The sequence below is a fragment of the Protomyctophum parallelum genome (genome assembly GCF_964188405.1).
Source record: "Protomyctophum parallelum genome assembly, chromosome: 3".
In the NCBI taxonomy this organism is placed as follows: domain Eukaryota; kingdom Metazoa; phylum Chordata; class Actinopteri; order Myctophiformes; family Myctophidae; genus Protomyctophum; species Protomyctophum parallelum.
This window is the reverse complement of record NC_139698.1, coordinates 26,157,193-26,179,345: the sequence shown is the minus strand read 5'-3', so window position 1 is coordinate 26,179,345 and position 22,153 is coordinate 26,157,193. Positions and strand designations below refer to the sequence as shown.

The 22,153-nt window shown below is 44.6% G+C and overlaps 1 protein-coding gene across 2 annotated transcripts in view; it reads right to left on the bottom strand.

The window, feature by feature from the left end:
- Positions 1–22,153, bottom strand: part of ephb6 (eph receptor B6) — a gene marked incomplete at its 5' end in the record, with an annotated part of 72,815 nt that overhangs the window by 3,974 nt on the left and 46,688 nt on the right. Inside the window, 9 exons of one of the 2 annotated variants that reach the window (XM_083761842.1) lie at positions 223–470; positions 1,378–1,494; positions 2,078–2,133; positions 2,365–2,479; positions 2,831–2,993; positions 5,459–5,583; positions 8,028–8,109; positions 12,238–12,512; positions 13,118–13,273. In XM_083761842.1, coding sequence (XP_083617968.1) covers positions 223–470; positions 1,378–1,494; positions 2,078–2,133; positions 2,365–2,479; positions 2,831–2,993; positions 5,459–5,583; positions 8,028–8,109; positions 12,238–12,512; positions 13,118–13,273 — 1,337 coding nt within the window. Of the gene's footprint in view, positions 1–222; positions 471–1,377; positions 1,495–2,014; positions 2,134–2,364; positions 2,480–2,830; positions 2,994–5,458; positions 5,584–8,027; positions 8,110–12,237; positions 12,513–13,117; positions 13,274–22,153 lie in introns of both variants that reach the window. The other variant, XM_083761841.1, reaches the window with a different exon arrangement.

The window sequence follows — 22,153 nt, the reverse complement described above, 5'->3', positions numbered from 1 at the left end:
TAAGATTACTAACTAACCTGCTTCTCAGCGACTACAGCGATAGACTGTACCAATAAAAGATAGGGAATGGGAATTAACTGTACAGTGGGATGAGGATCGCTTCTCTTACTAGGTTGCTTGACTGAAAATCCCAGTTCCTCTGAATGTGCATTATGTGCTATACTCCAGGAGAGAACAGCTGGAGATGGGAGTTATTCTCACCACATATAATCCTAGTCTTACCCTGAGGAAGGCGTCCAGGGGTCCATTCTCCATGAACTCTGTGATGATTCTCTCCGGGGGGCTCCGCGTGCACACCCCTTCCAGCTTCAGCACGTTGGGGTGGTCGAACTGCCCCAGGACCCCCGCCTCGCTGAGGAACACGCCTTTCTCCCTGTCCGTGGCCCCCCAGCGCAGGGTCTTGACCGCCACCAGCACCTCCCGCCGTCCCATGGGACGATAGCGGCCCCTGGACACCTCCCCAAACTGGGCTGCGGTGGAGAGAGAGGAGGATGTTAGGGCCCTAAACCGGTGAACTGACACAGAGCGCTTCAATGGCAGTCGGCGTGCTCGCCTCAAGCCAGTGTGCCTGCACCAGGGTTCCCACACATTTTTAACAATGAATTTTCAAACCTTTTACAATGTATTTTACGCCTTTTCCAGCAATCAAGAGCCAAAAACTATGTATATCGAAATTATTTTCAAAACATTTAATTAATTCCAAACATATATAGCTAATATATATAATATATATATAGCTAATATTTCCAGGAATCGCATGGCCGTGGGAACACTGCTGCCCCCTATAGGCCGATTTCAGCAGGCCAATACATTTTCATTTCAAGGAGCCCAAGTTTGGTACATTATATGGACCCCCGTAAACTGAGAGCAAATGGAACCAAATGCACCCGTAATGGTGCATTTGGTAAAGGGTTTTTCTTAAGTTCTGTGTGGTTCATAGCTTATTTAAAAGCTTTGCTACAAACTGCTTTGCTACAAACAAGCTTTACAATTATACACTCTCAGAGATGCAGACCACGAAGGATCCATTTGGCTCCTAACTATCAATCATTTAGCTGAGGACCCCCTAGGCCCCTGGGGGTCCCCTGGCCCCACTTTGAGAACCAAGCACTATAACTGACAGCAATGTTTTTATATTTTTGAGTGGTGCAACCACTCCAAGGAACAGCAATGTCCGTGACTATGTGACTATGTTACTATGTAGGGGCAAAAGTGGCGCTGTTGTGTGAGAGAGATAGTGCTGCACTGTTGCCTGCTAATGAGAGAGAGAGAGAGAGAGAGAGAGAGAGGCAGGGGGAGAGGGGAGTTGCACCACTCAGTTCACACAGGTGTGATTTTAATAAACACTGTACATAAAACATAATATGGGATCCATACCTGCACCAATCACCTCCTCAATTTTGAGGTGAGTGGGGTCGATCTCACGGGCAAACTCCTTGACGGCCTCGCTGGGGTCCTCGTACGTGGACGGGTCCACGTAATACTTCACCCCTCCTGCACCGCAAACACATGCACGACATCATCCCATGAGCAAATAACACGCTGCAGGCGGAGAACGCATGGTTTCGCTTATGGAAGCCCAAGTCGTTCAGCTGTGGATAACGTGAGTGAGCCCACTCAATAGGAGTGTTCATCCGCAACAGCATTGACTTTATCTTAACTGTTCTTGCTCTATACTAGACCTCACCCTGGGGGACGGTGAACACAGCAGGCCTGGATGGCTACTCTCATTCAGCTCTACTGTAGGCCAGAGAGATGCTATTCAAAGGCATGCCATAAACACTATAGGAAACAAGCGGGTGCCCGCGATTAGTATTGAACCATGCACTCTGTATTGTTAGTTTCCTGTTGGAAGTCGTCGAACCATGTGCTCTGACCTAATCAATGCATAGTATAGTCTATACTCTAATAGTGAGTGCAGTGGGTGGGTGTGTGCACACGTGCAACGCGTGTGCTTGTGCGTGCACGCACATGTGTCTTGGAGGCATACGCAAAAATGTCAAAGTTGAATTACCCTGTGTTAATAGACAATAAAGGGATGTTGTTCTTCTTCTCCTATGGTCAGTCACTGTCTCACCTCTGTTACTGATGTACCTCTGGAGCCGGTCGCTGTACGGACTCTCTCTCCTTTTACTGCCACAAGGAAGGACCAGGAAATAGTGTGAATATAAACACCGCACTCACAAAATATATAAAATGTTCTGTCCATTAAAGAGAAAAATATATATATTTGACATTTTATTTAGGTAAAATCCCTACAAGATCTCTTTTACGAGGGAGCCCCTTTTGTGTTGTGCTTTGAACTTAGGTGAGCCACGTGCATTTTCAGGGCATGTTTAATGATTATGAGATGATTGCACTCACCTGCGGAACACTACCACCACAATGATCGCTGCCACGACCAATAGGAAGGCTGCTCCTCCCATCACTGAGCCAATCAACAGCGGGAGCCGATTCTGAATCTGCTGTGTATGTTCCTCTGTGGCACAAAAAACCCGACATATGGATATAGTCATCGACTAAACAACGGTTTACCGGTAAACGATCACTTGAGCAGATTATGTTAACCACTTTAACCCTGCTGTCCCTTTGGGCATGTCCTTAGGCAAATTAAATCAAGTGATTTAGTAAAAAAATTATACTGTATATAAACTTAAAGCTGCTATAAGCAATATGTGTCACAGAGACAAATTTGTTTGGGAGAGTTCTACCCATTGCTGGCTGTCTGAATACCAATAAAACGAAAACAAAAAAAGTAATTTATATTTTGACACATTATTGCTTATAGCGGCTTTGAACATGTCATGAGACGTGAGGGGTGTGTGAGTACCTGGGATGAGGGTGGTGAAGTAGACTGTGGTGCTGTAGGGGCCGTAGCCCCTCTCGTTGCGGGCCCTGATCTGGAAGGCGTAGATGGACCCGGGGAGGAGTGAGTTCACCGTCACAGTGTTGGTCTCACTGTAGACACTCACTGCACTGTCTTCATCTGAGCCCTGCAGAGGGAAACACATTTACAATCCATCTGGCAGAGGCTCTTATCCAGAGACTTACCGGTGGAAAGTAACTATGTACATTTACTTTAGTGCAATTTTGAGGTGCTTTTACTTTACTGGAGTATTTCCAATTTTCAGTACTTCTAACTTACTTCTTACTTCTACAAGCTCACAATGTGTTCCATGTAGATCTGCTATTTGCATACGATGTTTATACATTTGTAATGAGATCTGCATAATGAGTACTTTTACTTTTGATACTTTAAGTACATTTTAATTTTTTATGCCAATACTTTTGTACTTTTACTCAAGTTGAATTCCGGACTTGCAATGGAGTAGTTCTACATTGCAGTATATTTTATACTTTTGCTTAAGTAAAACTACTGAGTACTTTTTCCACCACTGACAACAGTGAAATCAGAGCAAGCAGAGTAAACATGATGACACCAGGGTAAATACATATTCACACAAGTGCAAAGAAAAAACAATTAAGCGCTACAAAGAAATAGGCACACATCAAACCTCTGTCTAAACAACATGCTATAGCATTCTTAGCACAAAGAAACTGGATAGGCTTCAAACCTAGCCTCTGTCTGACAGCATTCTTAGCATTGGTGGTCAAGAAAAATACAAATAAAAAAAACAAAGTAAAAGTTCACTAGTAAATACAACACATACAGATGCTTACCAATTGCTATTAATTAAACCCATGCATGCATTATCTTGATCTACTGTGATCTATTCTCATGCAGATCACTGTCTTTCAGCATTCTGGGTCCAAATGGACCCGTACAGGTCTGTAACTCTGAGTGTACAAATGGTAATTAAATATGGTCCACATAATCTTGTTTCATTTGTACACTCTCAGAGTTAATTAAGTTACGTTTATTTATGTACCAGTAGATTGGAGTCCCAGAGATACAAATCTGTATCATGCAAATCAAAATGGGATTCCGTGAAATGAAAATTGGTGCAAAAGTGCCTCTTTTTTTTACATTGGTTCCTCACTAATGCTGCATATGACAGTACCATTTCTGTCTATAGTTACCGTGTCTCAGAGGTGGAAATTTAAACTGTATGGAAATGTATCGATAACTTCATTGTCTTGGACTTTAAACTAGATTTCAAACATCTTACTTTATATTGTTACAAATTATATTTTAATGTGCTAATGTTCCAGAAACACAAAAGCTGTAGTTTCCATTATCTTGAAATCTGATGATGTCATTGGCAGCAGCAGGGCCAGATTTTGTGAATTGGGTGGTCGCCCAGGGCATCGCCCGTTTGATAGGGAGCCAATCAATAAAAAAACATTCCTATTCAATGCACCGCACAGCTGGCCCTAACCGCCTACTCTCCAAATCACACACAGCTGGCCCAATTGCCTCCCAACGGCCGAAGTCAGCCCTGTTCGGCAGCTAAAATTTCAGGCTCTACAGAAAGGGTCTTATCGTGAGTATTGGTACTGAATGAGATAAGGTTGGTGGAGTGTTCCTTTTCACCCATTTAGGCCTGGGACTGCAACCGGGGACTGCAACTGGGACCACAACCGTTTAAAAAATATATTTTCAAACATTGTCGTTTCATTTAACCTATAATGACAACCAACGTGAAAGCGAGCTCACACGTTGTGAGCTTGTAGATATGCTATTGTTTTTTTTTTAAACATTAGAAGTAATGTGAAGACTGCTTTGAAACATTTTCACCACACACATCTTGGCCCAAAGTATTTTCAGATGGGGGGTGGGGGGTCCGCACATATTAATTTGGGGCTCCTGCTTCCTTGACATTAAAAGGTTTGAGAACCACCGACTGTAATATCTTGTATTTGTGTGAGTTAATTCAATAAGGAGACGTTGTTGAGAGAGTAGACGTCATTTACTGAAGAATGCAAGGAAGGAGGCAAGTTACAAACAGGAGCACAACAGGTTCTGGCGGGCTCTGTATTGAGAATCCAAGAACGGCACACTGGGAAAGCTCTGTGTACTAGTCTAGGCATTAGCCGCATTACTATCAAACTATCCATATAAGCACACCTAGGATTCCATGCGCGGCCAAAAGAAGCTGTCTGCCGCTGTCTCTTCCGGGTTTTTAGACAGCTGGTGGATGGAAATGAAGCTCCACCCACGAGGCAGAATGCTGCTGGGGCAAGCTTTTCCGGGAATCTGGCCGACGCTGCAAGTTGCCTCGTGGGTGGAGCACATGGAAGTTCAGGTGTGCCCAGGCTGATTGTACTGATCAAGACGGATCAACACAACACGGACATGACTAATCAATCAAGCAAATACGATTTGCTCATATCATTACATATCTTTTACTTTTATAAAATGAAATGAATTATTGTACTCTGCATTTTAACAGTAGCATTCACAAATCACAAATGGTGTTGATTTCAATTAACTTAAAGTCACAATATCTATTTTTTCCTGAATGACGGGAGCGTGAGGCGAGCGCTGAGCGTGTACCTTGTCGTAGTATCGGAGCTGGTACTCCAGGATGTCTCCGTTGGGTCTGTCGGGCTGCGGCCAGGACAGCGTGATGGAGTCTGGGGCGCGTTTCAACTGGTGCATCATGGGAACAGTAGAGGGAACTAAAAGGGGAGACGGCAAAAGTACACACGTTGTGTAAGTTAACTCCAGAGCCATTTGGCCCCCGTAGGTCACGAGCCTATCTTCTGTTTCCTCCTTGAGACGTACAAGTTCTCCCTCAGGACATGATGCTAGTACTCTATGTCTATGTACGTTTGTCTACGACGTTTTTTATGATTAGTACTTAGTATCGTAGCCCCCCCCCCCCCCCCCCCCCCCATGTAACAACATACAAATACATCAACATCAACAAACATAAAACACACATCAAAAAAAGTGCACGGAGGTACACATCTACTTGGCTTCACCCGTGTGTACACAGCTACAGATGTAGCTTACTTATAGAGCTGGAAACGCTATCAGAGTCCCCATACATGTAGATGATAATGTCCCCAATGTCGCACAGACTTAACCCCATAATCCAGCCCTTGAGTGCTAAGCCGGGAGGCATTGGGTAAAAAAAAAAAAAAGTAGTCTTTGGTATTACTTGGCCTACGGTCAGGGATTGAACCCCCGGCCTCTCAATCTCAAAGTGCGAAAGAGGGAGAATGAATTTTCTCGTGAGAAAGGCAGGCACTGGCCCTCCAACTGCTCCTGATAAGAAACGTTGTTCCTGACAAGTGACGCCAAAAATATCCTCATGTCTGTGTCATCACTCAACAATCCTCATTAACCACTTTGTTTGGATCTCTCTTGCAACTATTTTAATTCCCTTTTTGTAAGTGGACAGCAGCACAAGCAACTGCTTATTTATACCGCCGGGTCAAATGTTTTGCTCAAAGGCTGACCCCACGTCAGTGTCCAGCCAGGGCAAACCTCACAGAGCTGCGTTGTTGCTGCATTAACCAGAAGAGGGCAGCATTGCCAAACCGGTAGGAGATAGATCTGTCTCACAGTGTAAGAGACCAGCGCTGACTATAGAGCAGTCTATGGGGCTGTATTTAGTTTCTGTGGTTGCCATTTGGCTCCTTCTAGCCCAGATCAGGGGAGCATTCCAGCATTCCAGTAATTTTACCAATAGCCACATAATCCCTGGAGGACACACACACACACATGCACGCACGGGCGCACTAAAAACACTTTTTCTTTTTAAAGTGAATGGAATTTCTGATGCTTTTCATTTTTCATGAAACCAGCACATTATGCTTTGTTTCTGTATTGCTGCTTCAATGTCTTATCTTCGTTGACGGTGCTGGTCTCTCTCGCTGGTCTCCTCTTTCCTGCTCTCTCTCTCTCTCTCTCTCTCTCGTTAGTTCGCTCTGTAGTGAACATAATGTGAAGTGACAGGATATCGTGACCTCGGGCCACCTGAGTCCAGAACGCAGGAGACGAAAAGATGGAGCAGAGAAATAGACGGGACGAGAGAGAAAAGGAACGGGAGATACAGGGAGAAAAAGAGAGGAAAAGAGAGCGAGAGAGAGAGAGAGAGAGAGAGAGAAGTTGGGATGTGGAAACAGACAGACAGACAGACAGACGGATCACAAACCCTAGTAAAAGGCATTGTTAAACAGAAAAGTCTACAAGAAAGCTGAGAGTTGTAGCAGACCTGCATGTTTCTGGGAGTTTGTTCCATTCATTTGGTGCATAAAAAAACACTAAAAAGATACTCTTGCCCCTCCACGTTTAGCTTTGACTCTGGGTTTAGAAAGCTGACTCTGGATGTTTCATGATCAAAAATGTAGTTTGGTCTTAAATCCTTCAGTGTTTCATACTAAACGTACTACAGTACTACTTTGAAGTAAATGATTTGACCCCCTGGGAAACGCCAGTGTCAAAATGTGAGAACGGAGAGTGATAAGATCCACTTTCTTCCAGCTTCTTTCTTAGTGAGGACATGAGCAGCACTGCAGCCATCTGAATCGAAGGCAGCTGTCTGACAGATTACTTTAGGGAGAGATCTGTAAAGACACTGGCGTTACATAGCCAAGTCTACTGAAGATAAATGCATGGACAAGTTTCTTCCAAATCCTGCTGAGACACGAGTCCTTTAATCCTTGTATATTCCTAAGGTGAAAGTAGGCTGACTTTGTAATTGTCTAAATATGGCTGCTGAAATTCACGTCTGCGTCAATGACTATACGCTGAGATCTCTGGCTTGGGTTGTGGTTTTTGAACATTGCCGACTGAAGCTGAGCACTGACTTTTAATCATTCTTCCTTGGAGAGAAAAGGAGGGCGAGAGAGAGGGGGAGAGAGAGAGCAGGAAATATACTGTAGATGTAGAGACAAGTCTCCCCGGATGGTTTAATGAAAGGAAGATAAATCACGCATGCACGCACACCGCAAGCGCACGCACACCGCAAGCACGCACACACACACACACACACACACACACACACACACACACACACACACACACACACACACACACACACACACACACACACACCCACAGTAAAGTACATGTGATAAACTGATCATCACAATTCATCTTTATTTATCTTTACCTGACTGGCTTGTGGTGAAGTTGATGCTGTCGTATCGAGGTGGGAAGGGACTCAGAGCCGATACGTCGTTGACGGCTTGGATCTGCCAAACGACACATTCACATAATCACATTCATAGCACACATTCAGCCAGTGACTTCACACAATGTGCAAGCAATGTCATATGTTCGATTAGATCATGTAAGCAGTACGTAAATGTTTTTCTTTTAACCCATTTAGGCCTGACGTCGAAATAAGAAAAACGTTCGCTCTGAAAGAATATATATTCAAAGATTTTGCCGTATTTAAAAAAAAAGATAATCAAAAATAGCAGACCTACAAGCTTGTAGCGCACCACTCGGTGGCGCGCTATGAGCTTGTAGATCTGCTATTGTAAGATTGTTTTAAAAGAAAACTGTAAACATAACAGATCTGTAACATTTTCTTTAACGTGTAATGCACGTAGAATAAATAGTGAAGCAGCAAATGATATAGTATACACCCTGGGTCAATTTTTTGCACTCTGTGTTAAGGTATATACATACTGTAGGATTTTCCTGTGTAGTAAGTACAGTGTGCCGATGTACTGTACCTACTGTATCCATCATCAATAAGGTATAAGCAACGATTTAGCCAATGTATGTCACAGTGAATAATGCAATTCACTGTGTACCTGCATCTTACATGCCACCTATAGATTAATAGAGCATGCAGGACGACCTCCCTTCACTATGATTCCAGGAAGTGTTTATCCACTCACCTCTAGCATAGAGATGTTGATTACTTAGTTCCAAAAATATAGTCTATATTATCAGAAGTCGATTACTATTGTGACTGAAAATAAAGCCTGTGTCCTGTGACTTGAGGTACGATATACGATACAACTTTATTGTCAGCTTGCACTGAAATTTGTCTTGCGTCCATGACGTCACCGTTCAAGATACAGACAAGACATACACAATATACATTACAAAATGATAAACATTACAGGACACAAAACACAGAAACAGACAGGAACAAGAACATATCCTCTGGTTTATCGATTTTGGTTTAAAAGCAGGACAGACTGATGCACAAAAGAGTTCTTTAGTCTGTTGTTCTTATACTTAGGGACTCTAAACCGCCTCATGGAGGGCAACATCTTTTCGTTCTTGTCAAAGTACGTCACTTTAGGATTCATATCTCACCTCAGAACAAAACTAACACAGGAGGAAACTATATTAGTAAATATTACCAATGCCTTTGAATCGTAGCCTGGCTAATAAGCCAGACTAATATCACACTGTCGTGGTAATCCGTCGGCAGGCAACGGCTGATTGGGTCTGGTTTATTAGCCAGGCTATTTGAATCGCACAGGGTTTTAACACACCTATTCATTTCCACATCAAGCTGAAACAGGTCTGACTTGATGGGCTTTGTTGGCAACAGAATGACAACACACTTTGGGTCAGCAGAGAGCTACAGGGATGACGTCTGACGTCTGTAGGCCACTTTAGTATTCCAATGGAAATGTAGCATTGGGTTCCGGCTAAATGAAGAAAATAAGCTCAGTATCAAACTCAAGACTTCTATTAAATGGGACATACAGGATTATGCTCATTTCCAGCTATTCTATTTTCATTCTGGGACTCCGCTAGAGTAGTTTGGCATGATTCACTCACTCAAAGAAAGTGAGAAAAAATGCTTTGAAACCTAGGATTCTGAGCAGTCTGAGCTTTGTTCTCACAGGGATTACTTACTATCATCTAATTATTTGCAACTTTCAGCACATTTTACTATGAGCGTCTGACACTGTCACACTGTCACATATACACTGTATGAGGTTAAATAAGGAAAAGCATAATGCCCTTTACCACGTTTTGTTCAACAAGACAATCTTCACACAGGCAATTATTATTCTTAAGAAAAGCATATATTGGTTAAATAATTCATGGCTGAGATATTTAATAGCAGTCATTTCTGCATGAATGGAAAACCATGATAAAAAAGAATTAATTTGCAGAGGGAACTAGCGTCTCGGTTTTAGAACATGCAAGCTGTAGAACTCTATCATCATAGTCAGACATTTCTGCGGTCACCGCTTCAAGTTCCTTGGTGTACAGACTGTACACATACATACACAGTATATATCCCAGGCCTTTACACTGTACAGTACAAAGCGGCAGCTATGTTCATGAAAAAGCTAAGAGACCCTTCAGCTGTACAGTTTGTATCAAAAAGCTTATACATTTTGGCCCAGGCCGTAGCGTAACGGTCTGGGCACCGGACTGGTAATCCAGTCGCAGTGTGCCGCGGGTTCGACTCCCGGACCCGACACGGCCTTTACTGCATGTCATCCCCCCATCTCTCTCCCGTTTCCTGTCAGCCTACTGTCTGTCCCTTCAAAAATCAATAAAAGGCGTAAGCCGCAAAAAAAAAAAAAAAAAGCTTATACATTTCCACACAGAAGAAAACCCTTTACCTGTACTTTTTGTGGTAAAACTTAAAAGCGCTCAAACTTTCTTTCTTTTCCTGACTTAATCTCTTCCCCCTCTATTCTTCCCTTTTCTACGTTTTTGAGTGGTGCAACCACTCCAAGGAACAGCAATGTCCGTGTTCCTGTGTTGGTTCACCCACCTATGTGTTGGTTAATGAGCACCAGTATATGACTATGAGTGCCAGTAGGGGCGCTGTTGTGCCAGAAACAGAGAGAGGGATAGTGCTGCACTGTTGCCTGCTAATGAGAGAGAGAGAGAGAGAGAGAGAGAGGTGGTGGGGGGGGGGGAGTTGCACCACTCAAAAATGACCCGATGGGAACTATCCGCACAAAAAAACGAATTTCACCCACTTTTTTTTTACCCGTAAAACTGTGATGTGACAACATAAAGCTGATTCTTGTGGGCCACAGCCGCCACACACACGTCACGTCACGTCACATGTACGGTGAAAAAGCCCAACAACATCTGCAGTAGCCTCGGGGCCGGCTGACGAAACTCGGTGTCCTGCATCCTCAGGATGTTCTACACAACAGCAGCTGGAGGAGCTGCCTCGCCACCTGCTATGGGAGCTGCCCCCGTTTAGCCCTCCATCACGGAGGCAGCGCGACAGAGGGTGGTTTCGGACGGCCCAGTGAATCGTTCGTCGGAGGTGAGTCTCCCTCCCTCCCAGGACATGATGTGCCAGGTGGTGCACAGCCAAGGCAACAAAAAAAAGTATTACTTTCTATTAAGGACACTAACCACCCAGGCCACAATCTGCTGCCGTCAAAAAAGCTGCGCAAACTGTGACTGTGGGACAGTTTACACAGCCAGGCCATGAGGCTATCTGTCACACGACGTGTCTGACTGTCTGTACATAATGAACTATATCATCACCTGCTGCACTTTTGACCACATCTGTTCTGTCAAAGGTACATTGGCCTGTCCACCCGCATGCTAGCCTGAAAGAGCGTTGTATGCCTTTCTGGGCAACATTGGAAACTGACGCCGACCTGCTGTTGGTTCACCAACCTATGAGCTCCACCCAGCTATTATGTCTGTGTCCCTTTTTATGCCCATATATGGAGTTCTTTGTCAGGCATGCACAGAGATGTGCGTGGTGCATTTAATTTAGGATGAAAACTTGTGATGTGACAAAGTACAATATAGGCCAGGGCTTGCCTACCTGTATGAGGTAGGTGACCCTGGTCAGCAGGTTGTTGAGGGTGACCCTACCTGTATGAGGTAGGTGACCCTGGTCAGCAGGTTGTTGAGGGTGACCTACCTGTATGAGGTAGGTGACCCTGGTCAGCAGATTGTTGAGGGTGACCTACCTGTATGAGGTAGGTGACCCTGGTCAGCAGGTTGTTGAGGGTGACCTACCTGTATGAGGTAGGTGACCCTGGTCAGCAGGTTTTGAGGGTGACCTACCTGTATGAGGTAGGTGACCCTGGTCAGCAGATTGTTGAGGGTGACCTACCTGTATGAGGTAGGTGACCCTGGTCAGCAGATTGTTGAGGGTGACCTACCTGTATGAGGTAGGTGACCCTGGTCAGCAGATTGTTGAGGGTGACCTACCTGTATGAGGTAGGTGACCCTGGTCAGCAGGTTGTTGAGGGTGACCTACCTGTATGAGGTAGGTGACCCTGGTCAGCAGGTTGTTGAGGGTGACCTACCTGTATGAGGTAGGTGACCCTGGTCAGCAGGTTGTTGAGGGTGACCCTACCTGTATGAGGTAGGTGACCCTGGTCAGCAGGTTGTTGAGGGTGACCTACCTGTATGAGGTAGGTGACCCTGGTCAGCAGGTTGTTGAGGGTGACCCGGGTGTGTCTGAGGTTGGTCTGCGCTGGGCTGTAGGTGACGGACTCCCCGCACCATGAGCACGCCGCCGGGTTGCTGGAGGTGGCCGAGGGGCAGGTGCGGCACACCACCGCGTACCACACCTCGTCGCGGCCGCCCATGTCCACCGGGGGGCGCCATCGCAGGGACACGCCCCCGCCGTCTCCGCTCTCGTACTCCCAGGACAGAGTGACGGGTGCAGATGGAGGACCTGGGAGAGAGAGAGAGAGATAGAGAGAGATCCAGAGAGAGGGAGAGAGGCATATGAAGGGACATAGAAACAAGGAGGAAGAAGAGATGGATGGGGAGAGAGAGAGAGATGAAGGAACATAGAAACAAGGGGAAGAAGAGATGGATTTATATAAGAAGGGAGAGAGACAGAGAGAGTGTGTGTGTGTGTGAGAGAGAGAGAGACAGAGACACAGAGAGAGAGAGAGAGTGCGAGAGAGAGAGAAGGGCAAAGGCGTGTTGGCATGTGACAGAGATAAAAGATCAACATCACAAAAACGATACGAGAGAGAGATGTACAGCAGAAAGGGAAAGCATGTTTAGACATGCATATTATATGTCGTGGATACGGCAAAGAAGCATGTGCTAAAATCTTGAAGGCCATGAGGGTTACATCATGCCGGTGAGGAGGGAGAAGACGTTTTAATCAAAGGAAGGAAAAAGAGACGTTGCGTCCACTACATCACGTTTCTTCCGACCACATTTTGGCTTCGGACGGACCACTCTCCTGCCCAGACGGAACCGGAGTGGCCTGGGCTGGACAATGTTCTCCGGCCAAAGTCGTGTCTCCCGGCGTTCCAAACTCACTTGTGCAGGAGGATGTGTTTGCGTCTTTGGCAGCGCGGTAGAAGCCACTCCGGCACTCGCACACATCTGCTCCCTCTTGGCCGGTGCGGCTGTTGGCGGGACAGACGGAGCAGGGCGCCGAGCCCGACGTCGGCTTGAAGTAGCCCGCCGGACACTCTGTGCAGAGAGAGAGAGGCACAGGGGGAGACAAATGAGACACTCTGTGCAGAGAGACAGGCACAGGGGAGACAAATGAGACACTCTGTGCAGAGAGACGGGCACATGGGAGACAAATGAGACACTCTGTGCAGAGAGACAGGCACAGGGGAGACAGAGACAGGCACAGGGGAGACAGAGAGACAGGCACAGGGGAGACAAATGAGCTTTGCTCAGAAACACTATGAATTAGTAATTGTCCTAAAATGTCCTGGTGTCAGTGTGTTCTCCTGTTCTTAAACTACCGGTCTTATTCCAAGACGGAGACAAATTGCTGTCCGAATGGTTCAGACATTTATCCTTGACCTTTGACTTATATATTATATGTCAGATATTGAGTTCATGAAGTAGGAAGACACAGACGGCCTCAATACAATAGTTTCTCAATCGTATCGTGGCTCAACTAAAAAGGATGCTAAACGGCTTTATTGTCACATCACAGTTTTACAGGTAAAAATGTGTATGTTCCCATCATGTCATTTTTTCCAAGAAAAAAGTTTGAGCGATTTTACCCTAAAATGTACAGGTAAAGGGTTTTCCTTTCTGTGGTTCTTAGATATTTATGCTACAAGCTTTTGCCACAAACGGTACAACCAAAATGTCTCTTATAGCTTATTTACAGCTTTGCTACAACTGTACAACCAAAGATATTTGTCTCCACCAGGCCGAAGGCATGGGGGGAGAGTATGTTTTGCACTCCGTCCGTCCGTGTGTCCGTCCGTGTGTGTCCCCGTGAGCAGCTAATCTCTGGCACCGTTAACCTGGTCGATGCCAAATTTTGCACACACACTCCCTGGATGCCAACGATGAACCTCTGCCCCAAAATCTCCAGAACGGCCTGTTATAGCGCCACCAGGAGGCCGCGTTGTGCAAAACAAGTTTTTGCACAGTACACCTACAGATTTTGTCCAAACATCACGCAAATTGGTACACAGTCTCTCTAGAGCCATTCAACGAAACCGGTCTTTCAGATTTCTCAGACTTCATCCTGATTGGTTAAGATTGGCTTCCAAAGTTCACAGGAGTGCTCAGTTTCAAACAAAATGCTGCAAATCATGAACACATCGCGTGATTTCCGTGAAATTGTGCACCCACATTCCCACTAGGCCGAGGAAGAAATGCCACATGAACAATTTCAACTCAGCCTCAAGGTGGCGCTATAACTGGCCGAAAAGTGTTTTTACCTCTAATTTACTTTTGTTGCCCTTTTATCCAACCACCAGATGAAGGCAAGCTGCAATGTCCTACATTCCTATCCTGGTGGAGACCTGTGCCCAGAAGGGCACTTTTTCTAGTTTTACCTTTTTTCCACAAAAAACACATGCTAAAATCTCCATAACCATTGTTCCATAATTTGGATTTAAGAACAGCCAAAGAGGCAGCATTACAGGATCTCAGGGATGGCACATATGTTTCAAAAATATGAATGGGTACAAAGCACACCTGAGCTTTAAAAGTAATCAGTAAGATCATTCTTAAAATAAACTGGTAACCAACCAATGAAACAATGCAAAAATTCATAAAAAAAATACATCGCATGGATGCACCTGGGATGTATCCTCAGTGATGTACCCCAAGGTCATCAGGGTTTCGGGTCTCCCAACATCATACCTCTCACTCAGGTGACCCAGCCGGGGTGATCAAGTCCCGACTTACATCCCAGTAGCTACCCTAGCTCGATCAGTCCCATTAGGGAAAAACCAGGGCCACACAATCCGTTCCTCCTGAACTACTCTGCCGTTCGGCCTCTGCGGCACCACCATTCCCATGTTGGTGCCGCAGGCTTCGCTTGAGGCTTGAATGGCCCTCCTAAAGGCCTCACCGTGGGTTTGTTGGGCTTCTTCCTCACGGAAGACACAGGCTGGGGCGCCAACCCATACTGCTCCTGGGTGCCGTCTACATTCCGGCTGCCACCCGTCTCTCCGGTGGTCACCAGACTATTCCTGGTTGTCACGTAGTCTATTCCTATGAGTCACTATAAATAGAATAACTAAAAATATGCTCCAGTTTTTTGTGCCAATTAAAGATGGAGTGCCGTGATTTTGTTCCACCCTAAAACATGATCATCAGGTCTTATTGTTGGATAAGGAGGATATTTTTTTCATAAAAGTGTATGGTATTTGTTAAAATGTTGTTTTTCATTAAATATACCTGGTTTGCCTGGTGGGTAGTGATGGGTGGTGATCCACCTGAACTGAAGCCGCACCCACAGCTGTAGTTGTATGATAAAGGGGGAGGGGCTGATAGTGTGATGTCACTATATTACTGTTTATTTCATTGGCCGGTTTGACTGTCAAGGGTTCAGCCTCCAGGAAGAAACCCTAAATACAAAGTTAATACACCATTGCACATAAAAACGACTCCAGGGTGTCTAATGAAGTACTGTCACCTCATAGATTGACACATGAAAAACTTTGTTCACATGAAAAATTGTGGCACTCCCTCTGCCAATTACATTTTACAACAACTTACTTTCAGTAGAATGTGTCCCACAGAACCTGTAAAAGGTCTCGACCATAACTCAAGACTGACAATAAAGTCAGAGTCACATTCCTGATAACAGCAGGAGATGCTTTCCTCAAACGTATTTGTAAAGAAGAGTAGAAGACCGTGGGCTGGGTAGGAGCTCTACATTTTTATGTGAATACCCTGACACGAAACAACAACTCAGTGCTCTGAACATGTCATTTCTATACGGGAGAATAATACATTCTCCCGTATAGAAAGAGTATACAGTATATATATATATATATATATATATAGTACACCTACACTCACCCTTAACCCCTTTTTTTGTAGCCAGCCCAGTGTAAGGATGGGTCTGTCTGTCTGTCCACCACTTTCACAAACGACAAACGATATTGTCTGGATTGCCAAACTTGTAATGTTTGATACACCTTCCTGAACCGAGGATGACACAAATGTTATCTCAAAATAGAATTTGCGGATTTCCACGAGTCTTGAGCACTGCACTGGAAGGAAGACGAACCCTAAATATCATGTGTGACTGTGACCCCATGATCTATCCTCAGCACCAACCTCAGGCCAAAAGGAAAAGCAACATGATCTATCCTCAGCACCAACCTCAGGCCATAAGGAAAATCAACATGATCTATCCTCAGCACCAACCTCAGGCCTCACTGTGACCCCATGATCTATCCTCAGCACCAACCTCAGGCCAAAAGGAAAAGCAACATGATCTATCCTCAGCACCAACCTCAGGCCAAAAGGAAAATCAACATGATCTATCCTCAGCACCAACCTCAGGCCAAAAGGAACACAAGATGTCTCATAATCTAATTAGGATTTCTACCACTACCCTTTGACCAATTTCCAGTTGGTTGTTGGTGTTGTTGGTGGATTATATGGGCTGCTAGCAGACTCAAGACTTGTGTCTTGTTTATTGACGTGTGCACGCACGCACACGCAAGCCTCAGTAGGGAATAATATAATTCGGTCATGGCACGGTATGAGAGACAAAGCCATGCTTGTTAAAATGGTTACAATAAAGAATTGAGTTGTTTTGCTCAACTCATGCATTTTGTCTGTTCTCGTTACCTGTCCCGCAGTTCAGTCCTCTAAAATGGCAGCATTTTAGAGTCAAATTCTTCCTTTGTGCCTCCTGGACTCAAATGGTATCTAAACCACAGAAAAGTCTTGACTTAACCACCTACTGTATACTGCACGTGTTGCAAAAATACTGTAGGCAAACATTCAACATGTGGGACCCCAGTCAATGGAGTATAACAGGGTTTAAGGGGTTATTATTAATGTCTGTGAGTGAAAACATTTCTTGTTGGCGCATTGTAGTGTTTATGGAGGAAGTAGCAGGGATGTACGCGTATAAATAAATGGAGGCTGAAAGAAAACACGGCCACCCGTTCATTTCAAGGAAACCTTCTCACCGACACCACTAGTGCATGTGCCAACATGGAAAGTAGGTATAACACTGGGAGGGAGGGAGGGAGAGGGGCATTATCCCTCATGTTGCCTTGGGTGAAAATTGCAATAACTGACCTCATGTCGGTCCTTCAGGGTAGGCTCTGGATTCTATTTTAGGTAACACTTTGTGTGTAGTCCACACACGACTGAGCACATTGCTGCTACAAGAAGCAGATGCTTATTACCCTGGACATATTGTGTACGGTAAGTGATGCAATGGACGTCAAATGTAGATGTAGCAGTTAGCTGTATGAGGTATATAAAACATAAATCAATAAATGGTTGTGAAATAAGGCTGCTGACGCGCTCAAGAAATATGAACAGATAAAAAAAACGTGATTAGTGTACGACAAAGTACCGTAGGCATAGATTTGCTAAACACAGCTGTGCACACATAAAACAGACTGGCACATTAACAGCCGGTGACAGAGAGAGAGACACAGTTCGGAATGAATACAAATACAAATACACTAAGCTACCAAATGTATACACATGCAGAGACAAAGATTTCCATTTTTGCGCTTTTGAAAACTGCTGAGTCGCCGTGAGAGAGCTGTGGGTGTGTGTGAAACGGCGTGAAATGTGCCAGTTGTTAATGCAGTGGCCCACGGCAACAGCTGACCTTATAGGTGGAGGAGGAGGCACTCCATTATATTACTTACTGTGCTCTGCCAGTAGCCTTATGTCCTCAGATATACATGCTAATTAAAACTACTGTATGAGAATATGCATTGGACTGCCTCCAGTGGCTTGTTCCTGCTGGCTGAGACGGAAGCGCAGTGGATGTATACTGTAGTGTAGAGAGCCTCGTCTGTGTGCTAGATTTGTACCCTCACCTGTGCATGAATTGATGCACTGCAGGCGTGCACAGACATTTTGTGGCGCAGCTGGTGCTCAAGTGAAAAAGGGCACATTGTGCAGCACGTGGAACCACCCTTAATAGTGTGTGATTTATTGATTTTGGGGCATAAATAATATATTAGCAGCTTCACCATACTGTACACACTGTGCAAAACAAAAATAAAATTAACTAACAAATGACTAACTTTCAAAATGGCTATCCAGAGGGCAAAAGGGGCAGGTGCTCGAGCACCACCTAGTGTCTATCTATGCACGCCCCTGAATAGATGGCCGGATTCTTTGTTTGGCACGGCGCTCACTGCTATGTGTGTAACAGACACATACAGCTCGCCATTTAGGGATTTTGCACACCATGAATGTAGCACACCAAGTAAGAGAGTACTGTACTGTAGGTGCCTGTATTTGTATTTGGTTTGGCTTATAGGTAAGTTTGTTTATTGTTTTCTGGTTAGTAGATAGCTAGATAAATAGCTTTGGGACTTGCATTGATAGTAGAAGTGTCTCTTTGGTTTGATTTAGTTCTTTGCTTTGGCAACTGCTCAGCTCTATTCAGCCTTCACAGTTTGTCTTTGCACTCGAGTCTGTAAATAAATAAATCTAAAGGTCCTTTCAGATGGGCAGCGTGTGATGCAGACGTTGTCGCCTGGATCAAGGACAGGCCTGCTCCAGGTCTGCTCATGGTTCATGAGGAAGCTCAACACAATCCAGGTATTCGGTCGCGGGCCTGTGCACAAAACGAGCACGCGCGCGACAATGTCACAGTACCGTGGTCGCGTAAATACGCTTGCGTTGTCGCCCCTCAACTTCTCCATGTGTACAAAAAACCACAGGCCTCTCATTGAAAATGAATTACTAGCCGTGTCGGTCGCTGCCCTTTATGCTGCGTTCACAGTCACACAGGCGGATACAGTCTACCATTCATTTTCAATGGAAGCCTATGGAGCCAGCGACATGAAGATACAAAGATACAAAGATCTGACGAGTGCAAAAGCTACCTATGTAGCTACAAAAAAGTTGAGCTGGTTTCAACTTCAGGTACAAGGATACAAAGCTACAAATACGCTGTATAGCATTGCATCTTTATATCTTTAGCGTCTGCCAGTGTGAACGCAGCATTAAGCTTCATCATAACACCTCGTCTACACTGCCAGTGATGCGATTGATTGATATATTTATTAACAGTTTGCAAAATTACAGTACATTTGGAGCACAAACTGTGAGTGGACGACCCAATAAAGCATTACACTTGTTTACAAGAGGGTCCACCATGTTCAAATCATCAAAACATTTAGAGACGTACAAATAGACACTTCTATATAGCCAAAGAACAGAACAGGAATTCATCATGATGCGAGCGAACGATGAAATCTCATTAGAATGCATGTTTTTCAATCTGACTGTCCTGACGTACAGCGAGTGTGCAGCGACGTGGTTTTGCAGCCCCAAAAACTTTTACTGGTTGAGGTCTACACGCTACTATTTATTGGTTATATTTGATTGGTTCAGGCTACGTTGCAACGCAATGGCCAACGCTTCATATCAGGACAGTATTTCGTGCAATATTGCCGTCGGCCATCTGTGTAGATGAGGTGTTACAAACGGTCCTTTACACCTGTAGACCCAGTCAGAGGGCTGTAACCACAGGATGTTTGACACAGAAACATTCAAATAAATGTCACCTTAAAATGTGCTATGGAAAAGAAGAAAAAGGCCGCACATTCATAGCCACGATGCTGGAAGTTTATTAACAGAAAACCAACGTTTCGACCTGTAAGGTCGTCTTCAAAGAATTAATCTTAAAACCTTAAAATGTGCCGCCAGGGGAAACGGAGACGCAAACGGAGAAATGGTCTGAAAGACAGCAAGAGAGTAAAATGATTAAATAGATGAAAAACTGAAAGAGAGCATGTGAAAAGTGAGAGTGACAACGTACAATTTGTGTGTCTGTGCAATCTGTTTTCAAGCTTTGATCTTAATTATATAACCTTGCCAAGAATGTGTGCCACGTCTTATGTTTGACACAGCATTTTGTGTGTGTGTGTGTGTGAGTGCGCGCACGCATGTGTGTGTTTAAGTGGACATGTGTGTTTGTGGGTGTTTAAGTGGAGTTGTGGGTTTGTACTGTATTCTTATGTGGGGACCTGAGTGTGTGTGTGTGTGTGTGCACACACTGCGCAGATATCTACATGTACTGCACACATCTGTGTATATTTTTAGGTGTGTGTGTGTGTGTGTGTGTGTGTGTGTGTGTGTGTGTGTGTGTGTGTGTGTGTGTGTGTGTGTGTGTGTGTGTGTGTGTGTGTGTGTGTGTGTGTGTGTGTGTGTGTGTGTGTGTGTGTGTGTGTGTGTGTGTGTGTGTGTGTGTGTGTGTGTGTGTGTGCATGCATGTGTGCACATACACAATGCACATGCACAGTGTGGGTCTGCCCGTAGGAGGAAGAGACAGAACGAGGAGGAGGGAATATGGATTGAATGCAGTGCGAGTGTAAACAGATAAAAGGCTTTCTGTGTTCCCACTCATTAGAGAGGAAGAGCTACCGTGTCTGTCTGCCAAACAGGTGTGAGGAAGGTTAGAGTGGAGCGGAGTAGAGTGGAGAGGAGGTAGAGAGAGTGGTAGGGGTAGAGGTAGAGGGAGAGCATGTATGCCTTCTCAATGTGTGTGTGTGTGTGTGTGTGTGTGTGTGACTGTGTTTGTGTGTGACTGTGTGTGTGTCTGTCTGTCTGTTTGTTTAATTCAACTTCACTTGAGCAAGAACGTCCTGCTTAAAAGCTGTCTCTTTTTAAAGTGAGACCAGGGCAAAAATAGGCATCTGCACAAAGAAAAACAAAGTTTCAGAGAAATATGAGCTTACTGCTACAATACAGTGAGTACGGTTCAGTACTTTTCAAAGAAAACTGTCCATTGCTTTTCAAAGAGAACAAGTATGTCCTAAAGTACAATGCACAGTACACAGAGGCTTTTTGGGGAAAAAAGCTAAGAAACCCTTTGGTTGTACAGTTTGTAGCAAAGCTTGTAAATAAGCTAAGAGACCTTTTGGTTGTACGGTTTGTGGCAAAAGCTTGCAAATATCTAAGACCCATACAGAAGAAAACCCTTTACCTGTACTTTTTGTAGTAAAAGTGCTCAAACGTTCGTTTTTTCCTGCCTTGATCTCCTTGCTCCCACTTCCTCTCTTCTTCCCTTTCTTTTTTGGGAATTACTGTACGCACAAAAAATACCTACTTTTTTACCTGTAAAACTGTGATCATATGTCACAATAAAGCTGATTCAGAACACCAAGCAAGAGAGTTGCTTTCAGTCTTGGTATTTAGTTGGACTTAGGTAAGAGTTTGTTTATTGTTTTCTGGTTAGTATAGATAGAAAGATAAATAGCTTTGGGGGTTGCATTGATATAGGATGTGTCTTCTTGGTTTGATTTAGTTATTTGCTTTGGCACTGTAACCCTAAGGTATATACAGGGGGATTGTTCCTTTAACTGTGTTGGCGGGCTGAGGCTGAGACGAGGAGTATTATGGGATATCTTGTGTGGACTTTCTGTTCTGGTGTGCAGGGAAGCGGTCGCATTATTGAGAGGAAGAGAGATATTACTTTGTTGTTCACTACGGAGGTTGGATACAGAATTAGAACCCTGGCTGATCACGTTTGTCCTTTTTTAATCATTATCTTGTTTATTAAATCACCAGTTCTGCAACACGGACTCCTTTTCCTTGACAGCATAGCAAGAAAGTATAAGGATTATTCCGGAGAGTAGAGACACGGTGGTTATAGCACCTGCTCAAGGAGGCATGCCAAGCAGTGTCAACCATATGAATAGAATACACATATGAAGACAATTGTGGTTGGTCACATTATGGTGCACCTAACACGGAGCCCTGTGGTACTCCCTTGCAGACGTCAAATACGACTGAGCGTGCGTGTGTGCGTGCGTTCTCCCTCATAGGATAGAAGCCGATGAGGGAGAACCACCCCCAGGTGGTGAGAGTAGGAACAGGAGAACCGTGTGAGCAAGTGGTGATACGAGAGACAGACAGACGTCC